Source organism: Papaver somniferum, unplaced genomic scaffold, assembly GCF_003573695.1.
Source record: "Papaver somniferum cultivar HN1 unplaced genomic scaffold, ASM357369v1 unplaced-scaffold_158, whole genome shotgun sequence".
NCBI lineage: Eukaryota > Viridiplantae > Streptophyta > Magnoliopsida > Ranunculales > Papaveraceae > Papaver > Papaver somniferum.
This window is the reverse complement of record NW_020625264.1, coordinates 4,278,477-4,292,447: the sequence shown is the minus strand read 5'-3', so window position 1 is coordinate 4,292,447 and position 13,971 is coordinate 4,278,477. Positions and strand designations below refer to the sequence as shown.

Genomic DNA, 13,971 nt, shown 5'->3' with positions numbered 1-13,971 from the left:
TATAATTAAGGGTATATTTTGAAATAAAATTAACAAAAAGTTAAATAAGTTAAGATATTTCAAACCATTTTTATTACCTACAACTCTGTTTTACTAATGATTAAAACTTGCAGGAGAGAAGATTCAAGAAGGAGAACTTCTTATCCACGGGTACGTTGATAGAAAGAAAAAACAAACTAAAAAAAATAGTCAAAAAAAAGAAAAGTCAACAAAAAAAGTCAAAAAAAAGTCAAAAAAAAAAGGCAAAAAAAATCTAGATACTAAACTTAATGGATTTTCCAGGTACTCTTGTGACCAGTACAGCAGGGTTAGGAATTAAGATGGTCAGTAAGCAGGTGAGGCAGGGTTTTGGTATCACACAAAAAATTGAACAGCTGCGTGAAAATTTCAGGGGTTGTATCCAGCCATGTCTAGATGATGCCCATTTAGCTTCGGTTTGGTATTTGAAAGACGAGTATTCTTACCTTTTCAAAGCTGTAGATCTTTATTATGAATATAACGACATAATGGAAGAGTACAAAGATGATTGTCGTCGAGATTCACATAGACAAGGGAAGGAGGATTGGGCCAAGACGCATCTTTTGTTTAAACCGTCGTGTATCACCCGTTTCTGTAGAAAACATGGTATGGGCGGTAGGATAATTGATATTAATGATAGGATTAAAACCTTCGCAAAGGAAAACAAAGGCCGTGTTTCGGCTGTACCGAAGCAATCATACCGAGACTTTAGTGATTCTCGTTTCGGGGAAACAATAGACTCAATACTAGGTCGGGAAGCAGAAATGACTGAACTGATGCGAATGTTGGGCTGCTCTGATGCGACGGACCATACTGAGGTGGCCTGTGAATTATCTAGCACAGTTGGGAAGAGTGAGAGTGTACCTGTCATTTTTTTAAGTGGGCCGGCTGGTTATGGTAAAACAGCACTTGCCCAATCCTTAATTCAGGGGCAGCGAGTGAAGGAACATTTCAAAGATAGGATCTTTTGGGTGTCTGTATCAGGCCAGATCAATGACAAGAAGAGGTTTGCCACTACAATAATTGAGGCCATACAGAAAACAGCCCCTCAGTATTATGAATGGGACCCTTTGCATGGCTATTTGAGAAGTTGTATTAAAAAGAACGAGACCATGCTGGTCATATTGGATGGTGTATGTGGTGTGGATGCCGCCATATGGGATAGAGAGTTTAAACCTTGCCTTGACGCTGCTGGTCCTCAGAGCAGAATCGTTATTACCACTCAAGTTACAGATCTTGCAGCTAGTATGGGTATTATAAGGGAACAAACTATTTCTCTAAGGGAATTACGAGGCGATGATTCGTGGACGTTGCTTCACAGTACAGCCTTACCAGGACAGTCAGAAGAAAGAATAAAAGAGTTTGAAACGGTCGGAAAGAAACTGGTACTCGGATGCCACGGTGTCCCTTATGTTATCAAACACCTAGGATATTTCTTGCGGAGTAAAGGAAATCCACAACAATGGAAGGATGTCAATCTGTGGAATCTGTACTCCAACAAAGAAGGAATGCTTCCCCCGCTTTTGGCTGCCACATACGATGCCTTCCCCTATGCTTTGCGGTTATGCTTGAAATGTTGCGCCTGCCTGCCCTATGATTATGAGATAGACAAGAACATTCTGATAAAATGGTGGATGGGACTAGGATTGCTTGATAAGACGGATGCTGATCGAAGAGAGATGGAGGAGAAAGGTGAAGACTACTTTAATATTTTAAAAACATCATCGTTTTTACAAGGCTTTCCAGGTGCCAGTGCAGATGAAAACGGTTGGTTGACCCATTACAGGTATTATCCTCATGTCGATGCCCTTGCTCGCTCTCTGGCTGGAAATGATAGTTGTTTTTATACGGATAGGGGATCTTGTTCAAGTTCATATATAAATGGTAGATGCATAAAGTACTCGACCTTAATCCTCTGTGATGATGACATAGATTTCATCCCAGATTCTTTGTGCCAAGCCGAGAGACTCATGTTGCTGAAGGTGATCATCAAGAATCCTAGAGGCCAACCGTTTAAGGCCCTATCATACTTATTCAGTCGTTTCCGGTATTTAAGGGTATTTGAGATGACCTGCACTGGAATCACTGAAATACCATCCGAGATAGACAAGCTGAAACTATTGAAGGTACTCAATTTATCTGGTTTGAAAATAAAGAGGCTTCCTGACTCACTTTGTAATCTGAAGAGTTTGCAGAGCTTGATTCTGAACGACTGTTTGAACCTTACTTCACTGCCCCAGAACACTGAACAGCTTACTACATTGAGACATCTTGAAGTTAAGAATACTGGTGACCTTCGATTCCTTCCTAAAGGAATCGGGAAGTTGACTAATCTCAGAACGTTGTCGATGTTTCCTGTTGCTGCTCAAGGTGTAAGAAAAGGCGCTAAGCTTGAAGAACTGAAGCATCTCAACTTGCTTGAAGGACATCTTCATATCAAAGGATTAACGCGAGTGAAAAGCAGTGTTGAAGCTGTGAAAGCCGAGATGGTGAATAAGAAAAGACTTCGCTCTTTGTGTCTGGACTTTGAGACAAATCACTACGAGCTTTGTAAAACAACAAATCCGAAAGCACTACAGATCATGAAGGATGTGCTAGAAGCCCTCAGGCCGGATGAAGGAATCGATAAAGTTGAAGTACTGCATTATCCTCGCCCTTCCCCGAGTTGGGTAACAACTACAAATTAACAGTTTACTTCCTAAAATCAAGGGTGTTACAAATTTCAATGACAACTACGAAGGTGTTTTTTTTCTTTCTTTTCATTACTTTTTCATTTTAATATTCATTTGAGTATAATATAGCAGGTTGTAAATGTATTAATAATGTAGGGTAAATTACACTTTTAATTGGATTCAGTTCAGACCGATTACATGGAAATGGCGTAACCTGCCTAAAATTCATCTGTCTGTTTATTTCATGGCTTATCTCCATTCGTTTGCATCTTCTTAACTTTTAAAATTCATCTTTCTGTTTATTGAAAACTGTACGAAACAATAACCTGTATTTGTATGATTTATAAAATTTCTAATGACAGGGAGAGCAAATCCACTCTACAATCACACCAGTACAGTTTGATATGCACAGGGAAAAACTCGGAGAGGAGATTGTAATATATATGAAATTTTTCTCGATTGGAAGACGTAAGAAGAATGTGGAAAGATCCACCAAAGATTAAACTCGTTATTTGAACTCTGATGTAACAAGAATGAGAGGCAATGTTTACCATTGTATGATTAATTTCATAGTGTTCAGTCTGCACCTGAATATCTGACATTTGCACTAAACCACATCATGTTTTCCCATTAGCAGCCTCATAAAAGATCAGACTAAAAAGAAAGAAACATCGACTAAGTTTAACTATATGAGACACCGTGTTTGCTAACTATATTTTGACAATAAAACTTCAACCGGAGTAACTTATTTCGTAAATCAAATGGATTACAAATATATAGGAGGGGTACATAGAAACTAGACCTGCTAAGTAGGATTACATAATAAAGATTCCGCATTAGCAAAGTAACTCCATTTCAGCTACTGTTTTCATACTGTTGTTGGAGATTTGTGCGCACAATAAAGATTCCGCACTAGCAAGATATGACATTCAACCCCTCGGCATGTTTTCCTTTAATTTGACGAATTTACAATATTCTTCCGTATTGGGAGGACAGATAAAACTTGCATGTTGAATTATGAATATTATAGAATATAATTAAGGATTGGAGTTACCTGATTTTTGAACTCTGAAAGGAGGTCTTCATGTACCCTTTGAGCTCGTGAGGTCGCTCGGAAAGGAGACTATCCGGGAATTTAGATAACCTCGGAAGAGATGCTAGTAACCTCTGGATTCCTGGTGGCAAGGACCTCAGTTTAGGAGTATTATCAATATCAAGATGTCTCAAGCTGCATAGCTCTCCCAACCTGCTTGGGAGCTCAACAAGTTCTTCACAACCACTGAGGATCAGAGTCTGAAGTTCACGTAGATTGCATAACTTTTCCGGCAGCCGGCTTAGTTTTGCGTGAGACAGGCCAAGGTACCTCAGAAGCCTCAGTCCTCCCACCTGGCTAGGAATTTCTTCGAGGCGAAGATAACTCAAATCCAGTACCCTGAGATGTCTCATCTGTTGAAACATGTTTGGGGAGATTTTCCTGGAAGCCGCCGTGCATTCAAAGAATTTCAGGGTTGACACATGTTTCGCCTTTCTGCCTATAGAGACGCCGATGGAATCCAGATTGCTATAGATTACTGATACATGGCGAGCCTTGCTACTCTCGAGGGATGAGCAGTTGACTTGCGCGACGGAGTCCCCGCACATTGATATGAGCAAGTCGTGCAGCAGGTCATGCATCTTGAGGTGAGTTATGGAACCGTTTTTACCCTTTCCGCAAGCTGTGAAGAGCGAGCGCATCGTTAACTCCTTAACGAACTGGTCGCCCAGAAGTTCTGGCTCCCAATCTTTGGTTAAGGATGAGCCGAGGAAACCTTCCGCCATCCACATCCTTACGAGCATCTCCTTGTCAATGAGGTGAGCTTTTGGGAAGGTTACAGTGTAAGCGAGGCAGAGTTTTAGATGAGGTGGCAAAGCGTAGTAGCTGAAGCACAGAGCCGGTAGAAATGGCTGCATCTCCAGTAGCTCCCACGTATCGCTGTCCACGACATCTACCCATTCCTGCGTGGTTGTTTTGGTACGCATCAGCCCTCCGAGACATGTCAGCGCGAGAGGGACGCCGGTGCAGTACAGTGACACCTCCCTGCCGATATCATCAAACGGTTTTAATGCAGCATCATCATCTGGGTCCGGGAAAGCTGTACGCCGAAACAGTTCCCAAGCGCAGTCTTTGGACAGAGGCTTTAGCTCGTGTAGAGTTGTGGTGCTCATTAAGTAGGCACAACCTTTGTTGTGTGTGACGATCATGATGCTACTTCCTGGAGCGCCACTTTGAAGTGATTGCTTGAGACTGTCCCATTTCTCGAAGTTTTCATCCCAAACATCATCCAGGACTATTAAGAATTTTCTTTGTTTCATACATTTGCTCAAGACACTCAAAAGTTGAGCAATATCAGAACCACGAAGATCACCGCCGAAATCAGAAATTGATAACGCCTCCAGAATTTTGACGACAATGATTCGAAGATAAACCGGGGTGTTAGGAACAGAGACCCAGATCTTAGTACCAAAATGCAATTGAACGTTGGGATCGTTATATACCGACTGGGCAAGGGTTGTTTTACCAAGCCCACCCTTGCCAAATATGGATATGACTTTCAGCCCAGAGAACCCCGAGTTTTCCTCAAACAACTTGTTAAAGATAAGATTTTTATCAGACTCCCTACCAATACAATAATATTCTTTTTCTTCATGGCCACGACAAAATTCATCCAAACGATGACCATGTATAGTTTCACAATTTACTGGTGTTTCATTAAGTTCGAATACGGGTATCTGCTTCTCCAATTTTCCCAATTTTTTAATTAATAATCTTAATTTCACTCCCCAATTAAGATCGGGAAAAAAATTAGAAAAAGAGTCGAGTACCTTTCCTCTTTTATCATTATCCTGCTGCTGCTGGTGGAGAATATCGTCCGACAAATCACGTGCTTCGTATGCTACATGCTTGATGATTCCCAGAAACTCAGAGAGTTCTTCATCTACAAATTGCTTTTCTTCTGCGTCCAGAAGATAAGGATTGAATTTGTTTAATAGCTCTATAAGCTTTTTAATCTCCTTTTTTCTGGACGGAATTATCTTCCCACTACTACTCAACTTTTGATCTATTTGATTTAGCTTGTCTGTGAGTGATAAAAATAATGAGTAAATCATAATAACTCTAATTCAGACGAAGGTTTGCAAGTGAATCCCTTTAAATCAAGATGCGAGTGATCCCTCATTATATAAGCGTAGTTAACCAGGTGTCACTTTTTAAGTGTCAATCGTTACTTTCCGAAGCCCACAGATTGAGAATAAATAGATCGGAAAAGACGCAAAGACTTTTGATAGTCTACAAACCGCGTGGGGACCACCATGTCGTGTTTAAACGAACCTATAGTCTGACCATTCAATTTCACTCAACCTAACATTATTTTGATTTGACCCCCAATAAATAATAAGTTCAGTAGGCCATACTTCATAGAAAAAGCTTCGTGGTTAGAAGAGGAGTAGCACTTTGGTATTGCTTCCAGTAAAAAAAATAAATAAACTATGCCACTGAATAAAAAACTTTAACCAACATGTCGTAAATAGGATGTATGATGATTGTGTAGTCCAATACAAATAAGTAAATAAAGGAATGAAGTAAATCTAAGCCATGGTGAGGTGTCCCTCTAGTAGCACACTAAAATGGATATTCCTGATTTTAAAGCAACCTAATTGTCATTTTGTAATGTTTCTGTGGATACGGGATATCATCCCACCACGTGGAATGATCTTAGGATACACAAAGGAGCTCACGATGAAAGCTATAATAGAGATATAAGCAATCCATTGATACGAGATCAATGGTTAAGGTTATTATAATAGGACAAGTAAAAAATATTTTTAAATCACGGTTCAAATGGACGAGTAAAAATAGTTTGAGGGAAATGGTAAAATAAAATAAATAGTAAGGATGAATCCTTAAATTCGTCCTAGCTTAAATTTAAAAAATAGCAAGGATGAATCCTTAAATTCGTCCTAGCTTAAATTTGAAAAATAGCAAGGATGAAACTGGATACATCCTGTGTAAATTAAAAATAAGAAAAAATATTTAAAAATGGGCACGATGAAATTGATTACATCCTGCCTATTTTTATATTTTTGTCCATTTAAACAGTATCAAAATCTAACAGTCCATTTCACCCAGAAATTATTGATTTTGGTCTTTTTAACCAATTTTGTGTATTATAATAGGACAAGACCGAGAACAGTGGTCAAGGTTATTTTAATATTAAAAAAATAAACCAGATCTGCCTGGCTGGCTACAACCATTTTGACCAGGCTAAAATAGTTATAATTCAATCTTATATCACACTCAAATATAAATGAAATTACAAAAATTCAAATTCAAATTCAAATTCCATATAAAATCTGGTTCATTTAATACAAAATAAAAATTCGTTTACATTGATTTATACTCATAAATTCTGTTCAAATCATATAAAAAAAGATTCCACTCCCAATTAATAAGTTCAAGACTTTTTTAAGAGAAGTGCAACAAAAAAAAAATTAAATAAATCAATTATTATGTCACTCTCTTGAAAAAAAAAGAAGTTCAAGTCCTAATGAAATATCTCAGGTGGACACTACTCTCGTGGCTTAGAAATACTCTCTCCGTCCCAAATTAGATGAGCTAGTTGTAAGTTGCACAATTTTTAAGGCAAAGAGAAAATAGAGTATATTTAAATGTTTTTTTACAATTATATCCTTATGAATAATAATTAGTAAAATTTAGAAATGATTTATCTCTTGAACTATACCATGGTTTTTTGTAACTTTATACCGTTGAAAAACATTTTAAAACACAAATGCAACGAATATAAACATGGCTATTAAATTATACATATTTTATTATAGTAATAATAATTAATTAAAAGGATAATTTTAGAAATAATCTCTTGATTAGTGAAATAACTCGTCTATTTTGAGACAAAATTTTAAAACCAACAAGTTCATCTAATTTGAGAATGAGGAAGTATCAATTTATATCTCTACAAATTAAACTTCTCTGATTTATCCTTTACTGATTCAAAGAGAAAACCAAAAGGTCTATTATGTCGGTCTCTAGTGAGTTTGACCAAATTGAATACAGAAAAAAGGAAGAGAATATTCACAGTCACAGGCTTTGTGGAACGAAAACCATAGAACACGTCTCAAATGCGACTCTGTGAATGTCGACTTGTTTAAGTCTTAAGGTTATACAAGTCATCTTCCTAGTAATTTGTGACAGCTAGGAAGATATGATTTCATCCCACGGGGCTAACAAAATGACGAAAGAAAGTCATCTTGAATCCAAATCGTTAGTAATTTGTATTATATCTACACTGCTCCTAGATTAAATAGTGTTAATACAATTAACTTACTAATTAAATTTAAATTGATTAATTCAACGATACCATTTAAACTCTTGATCCTTGAATTTTTCGCCATAGATTTTCATTCAACGGTCCTTCAAAATCTCATAGCATAGTTGAAACGACCTTAGTGAAGTTATATTTTCTTCACTCTAGATGTCTGCATAGATCCTCTTTTTTTAGGTGGGCATTGGCTCTCAATAGATACCAAACTATACATGGAAAGGAGATTACGGATGGGGACTTCTACCGTGCTATCGAAGAATACACCCTTCAAGATTTCATCCGTTGCACATAATCATCTAATGATATATTCCATAAAATATGAGGGACGATCTATTCACACTTTGAGAGTTATTTTCTAAAAAATTTGAAACAATAACGGATTTGAAGCTAATATTTTGGTAACATGTTCCTCCTGCATTACTCTATGTTCCTATAAAAAATGAGCATATTCTGAAACGGAAAATGGGTCATTTGTCCAAATATTTTTAAAACATGGTTCAAATGGATGAGTAAAAATTATTATGGGTGAAATATTTTCACCCAGGAACTGTTGATTTTGATTTTTTAACCAATTTTGTGATTCTGAAACATGTAACACCAAAATCTGCTATTTTGAAAATTAGCCGTTGTAAATTAACGGATTTTCAATCATTAAAATTTTCAATCATTAAAATTAAGTTCGATAGATTACGAGGTTTGGAATTTTAGAATGTACTCATTTTTGGTGGGTGTGTAGATCTTTGCAATACTAACATATCCCAAAATATTGGCTTCAAATCCGCTATTAGTTAGAAATTTTTAGGAAAAAAGTCCCCAAAGTGTGATATAATATGAAAATAAAAGTGTGAATGGATCCTCCCTCGCTATATAATGTCTTTTCCCTTTTTTTCTCTCCTGTATAATACTATTATAGATGTATGCCATTTATTTTCCTGCAACACAACGATCTATTCCTTTTAGTTAGTGTATGCCATTAATTTAAAAGATTTGGCTGTATTAGTGTACGTCTTCAATTTAAAAGATTAGCTTACGGCCAAGAATGCCGGCCGTAGACCCAAACTTAGGGTCACTTACGGTCAACTTTACAACTGAAGGTAGCTATATATGGCCCATAGTTTGTGAGTACTCATATATGGCAATTGTAAAAAACCTGTATAACAGTAAGTCGATCAAGAAAAATTTAACTAATCCAATTTAAATTTATACAACTAGCCAAAATTAATTCAAATAAGACTTCTATGTGAGAAAGAACAAAGATATAAGATGCTTGGTTGTTACCTGAACAAATATGGATTAATCTTAAACATAAAATGCACGATTTTAAAATCAAACCTGTGGCTTGCAAAAATATTTTGTCAAATATATTAAGTGTATGAGCTCAGATGTGCTTAAACAAATTGTTCATGATCTTATATAGGGGGGAAATCATATGGAGAAATGAAGCATATGAAGACATGAGGCATATGGAAAGAACATGGTGAAAACACAAGAAATAAAGCATATGGAGAAGAAAAATGTAGTAGAAGAATTGTGTTTAAAAAACATGTGTATACCAAAATGGTTACTATTAAGAATCATAAATAGGGAGATAAGAATATTTCCTGCTTGATTTGATGGTCGAGAGATGATCGCTGTATGACGGTTCTCTCAAGTTTCGCCAACTGACTCCTGACTCCTGATGAACGACATCTAACTCCACAGACAATTCCCTTTAAAGTATCTTTTCATGACAACTTGGAATATATCTAATCAAGAAGATAAAATGTTTAATACTCACCAAATCCAGGTACCGTGAGATATTTAGAATTTAGACTAAAGAAGCACAATTGAGATTATGCTTTAGATGTACAATTCTGATACATATGAGAGACAATTGAAAGTTTATACTGTAAGCATGCTTGGGATCATTTTTAGACAAAGATAAGGCTACACTAGCAGCAAGATGATGGCACAAGTGACTGATAAAAGTTATTGTATGCCTGAATTTGTTCATTTCTGAACTATAGATGTCATATTCTAGCTTCATGAGCTGGTGACAAGGTTTTATGAGCTGCTGTATGTGAGCTACACTTAACATCTTAATGTGCGTTTCCAATGAGCCTGAGGTAATTCAAGCTTTTCAGTTATTCTTGAAACTAAAAGTAAGATTTTGCTCATGCTACTATTGAGGTAGGAGCATTCAAATATTCATGAATTTACTTAAAGGGTAGTATTTAAAGATGGTGATACTTATCATATTCGATACTGAGCTAATGCGTTTAATAATTCCGCAGTATTTTTACCACTCCATCGTGACTTTGAACTGCTATAGCTCCTTGGTCGATTTTGTTTTTAATACTCGTCCTGCAGCAAGATAGAAAATTATTTATGATATTAAACTATGCAAGATACATCAAGAGCTTTAGTTCAATTGTATTGAAGGATCAAAAGCCTTGCAACAAAATTTCAGAAGTTTAAGCACGAGAATTAGTTGAAATTGAGATACAAAATCAGATAGATGTACAGTTAAGCAATTATTATGCAGATGGAATGGCATACTTCAATCAACTAAAAAAGAGCTTTAACCAGCTCAATAGGTGTGCCTCTAAGAGCTATTGTGGCCTCTAGTTTTGGAGGTTTACTTATTGAGTTATGTCACATGACGCTTACAATCTTAGAGATAAAGTTTAGAATATAGGCTCCACATGTCTTTCCATAGTTTTGCATTAACATTCATTATAAGACACATGAGCGTAGAGATAAGGAAATACTTAGCTTTATGTGTAAGCTGTGGTTTAGAAACAACTCACAGCACTACACTTTTTCTGCAGAGTATGGCCTTGCGGCTATTTATAGCTACACATTCTTAACTGTATAATCAAACTTTTAAGTTGGAAATAAACATTTCTAAGTATAGTCATCTTATAGGTGACAGATAAGAGTTATAGGTAACTGAGCTTAAGCAGTTTAGCTTATTGATGACATACCACAAAATGTTCAGATTATCTAATTCATGTATGTCAGCTTATGGGTGACTCATAAAACTTCATATAATTAGCTCATAAGTCACATATAGGAATTATAGATCATTCGCTTTATTTTCTGAGTTGTAAGGTCAAAGATCAAGCTTTATCATTTCAAATCATTAGTTTAGAGTTTGTGATACTTATCTTTTGGAGGTAAAGCAACAATTCCAGTGCTTGCTGTAACTCTCTGGATTTTGCAAGTGGACTGGATTTCACCATTTTGAAATGTCTATCATGCTCCTGAGATTTAGAGGCTGGATCTAAACAGTCAAAATTGGGCTGGGGGGTTTAAGTTGCAAGAACTGTAACTCTGTTGTATGCTATTGAGAGATAAATCTTCTACTTCTGAATTAGTTGCAAGAAATGTACAGAACCGAGTCGAACTGAGCCGAATTGAGATGAACCGAATCGAAATCGAACTGAATCGTTCATTCAACGGTCAGTTTCAGTTCATAACACAAGAATCGTTGATATTTCAGTTCAATATACGGTTTGATCATACAAACCGAACCGAACTGAACCGACGAATCGATGAATATAGATCCTTGATTTGTATCACCCTAATCAATCCTAACCGTCTATATGTAAAACCCTAAACTCTCAGCTGGTTCACCCCTAATTTCATTTCTTCTTTCCATTTCTCTCACCTCACCAGTCGCCTCCACCACCACTCATCAGAGAACCACCTCCATCAAGAGCACCATCACCTCTCCATCGATCATCACCACCTCTAGTAAGCCAATCTATTGGTTACTTTTTAGTTTCCTCTTCTATTTCTCCTTACTTTCTTCTTTTTTTATTCTTCTGTTAGTTTTCAGTTTTTAGGGTTTTTAGTTTGTTGAACAAAACCAATCGATTAATTTGTTTTTAGTTTCTGTTTATAAATCCATGTTTGCTGCCGATATGGGTTTTAATTATTTTTCTGGTTTTTTTATATGCAGAAAGACTGAGAGGGGCAACAACAGTTCTTCATCAAGTATAGTTGTGTTACACAACTTGTGTTAAGACGTTGAGGAGCAGGTAACTTTTGTTTCTTCCTTTTCAGAGATTTTTCAGTGTTTTTCACTTCTTTTCTTTATGAAGTATGCCTTTTGCGCAATGAAAATATATTTAGAGATGTTGATGTGGGAATGAAAGTTGTGTGGTACGAAGGATTCTTTGTTTGTTTGTTTTGTTAATAATCATGAGTGGGTCATTTTATCATTTGTGGTGAGCTAGTGTTCTACATCAGTGCATGTATGTATTCATCTACAAAAATGCACCATCCTGGTAATTTGGGATCTGTGGTTGAGCACCAGTCTGATCATATGAGATGTTAGGAACAAGAATTGGTGGAAGTTTTATAACCAATCTTTTTGGTCAGGATAATGAAATTGAACAATGTTGTGGCTGGTCCCGTTCTTTTAGAACGGTATTTTGGGCACCACCCCTTTTTTGGTGGGACCTTATATGATGGGAATAACCCCCTCTAGTTATAAAGGGTGTCCTAAAGAGTGGGTTTTACTAATTAGCTCTTCATCCTAATTAAGTTTAAAATTAATGCTAATAACCTATCAATCCGAACCACTAATAAAACCCATTAATTTAACCTATTAATTAATTAAAAACCTTAATAAATGTGTTCGAAGAATACTCCAAGAGTTCCTGGAGCGAGTTTAGGACCCGCACATCTATCGAATCTCCTAAATCAATTTGAAATTGATAAACAAGGTGAATCACAAAGGGAATTCGAAGACGAGAAAAAAACCCTTATTCGAGCAACATGCAAATCCGAAGATAATTTTCGTCATACCCATTCATTTAAATTCGTTTTTGGTTGCAGAAATTAAGTAGGAATCATCAAAGTTCATTGAAAATGTTAGTTACTGTAGGTTTTCGGCTAGGAGAATTTTAGAAGACTCTAGATTTGATAACCGACTCCTATCCATAAGAACACTTCGTCTGAATTTGAAATATTTTCGTAACTGAACTTAGGAGTTCGCTTATGTCCCAAAGTAAACAGGTAACCAAACTTTAGAGTTCGGTGATCATGCAAAACTTTTAAGGTAACATAACTTTGTATTTCTAAGGAAAGGTAGAGTTCAGTTCTTTCGAGTAAAATTTTTGGTAACCGAATGTTTTTCTGATAGTTTGGTTATGACACAAGTTATATCAAGTAACCAAATTGTTATTTGTTGACACTGAATGTCGTTTTTGTTTTAGTTATATATTATATTTGATAACCCAATATTTTATTTTGCTAATAATTTAATTTTCATTAATTAGGATAAAAGGAAGAAAAAATAATCCACCGGTAGCCGAAGGTTTGAGAACTCCACCTCGTGGTAGAATACACTTGGATTTCGAAACCTCGCTGCTAAAAATGATAATCATGGAGGGGAATTATTATCGGAAGTTGTTATCCCCGATAACGTCAAATAAGAAAATTTCGATAAAGAGGTGATGGAAGATAGAATTGATCATGCTATTGAAACAGAAAATAATGATGAGGAAGATAGGGAAGAAGAGGAAGGAGATAATAATGGAGAAGAGGAAGAAAGGATGAAGATATAGGGGAAGAACAAGGAGGGGGATGAGGAGGAGAGCAAGAAGAAGTAAAACAAGAAGAAGAAGTAAAGAAGAAGAGGAAATTATTCCAGTTAAATAGAAGAAGAAGTCGAAACCTCTTTGTCCTAGATATTCACACATTTCTCCAGACGAATTATTTTTTCCGCCAAAGAGCCCAACTTATGGTCTCTAAATGATGGGGTGAATATATTATTTGGCTACAAACACTCATGGGATGCCAAAATCTTTGCGACCAAGGTGAGTCATAGTCTTTAAGCTTTATTAGAAACCCATTTTTTCCTCCTAGAGTAGACGTAATCCACTGTTCTATTTGCTATTTTCATCAAAAAT

The 13,971-nt window shown here is 36.3% G+C and overlaps 2 protein-coding genes across 2 annotated transcripts; one reads left to right on the top strand and one right to left on the bottom strand.

Annotated features, from left to right (window-relative positions):
* The first annotated feature begins 269 nt into the window (after positions 1–269).
* On the top strand, positions 270–2,705 carry LOC113337222 (putative disease resistance protein RGA3). The gene has a single exon (XM_026582921.1). The coding sequence runs from the start codon at positions 270–272 to the stop codon at positions 2,703–2,705; it is 2,436 nt and encodes an 811-aa protein (XP_026438706.1).
* A 519-nt stretch (positions 2,706–3,224) lies between these two features.
* On the bottom strand, positions 3,225–5,954 carry LOC113337156 (putative disease resistance protein RGA3). Its single transcript, XM_026582845.1, has one exon. The coding sequence runs from the start codon at positions 5,835–5,837 to the stop codon at positions 3,741–3,743; it is 2,097 nt and encodes a 698-aa protein (XP_026438630.1). The 5' UTR covers positions 5,838–5,954; the 3' UTR covers positions 3,225–3,740.
* Between the last annotated feature and the right edge of the window lie 8,017 nt (positions 5,955–13,971).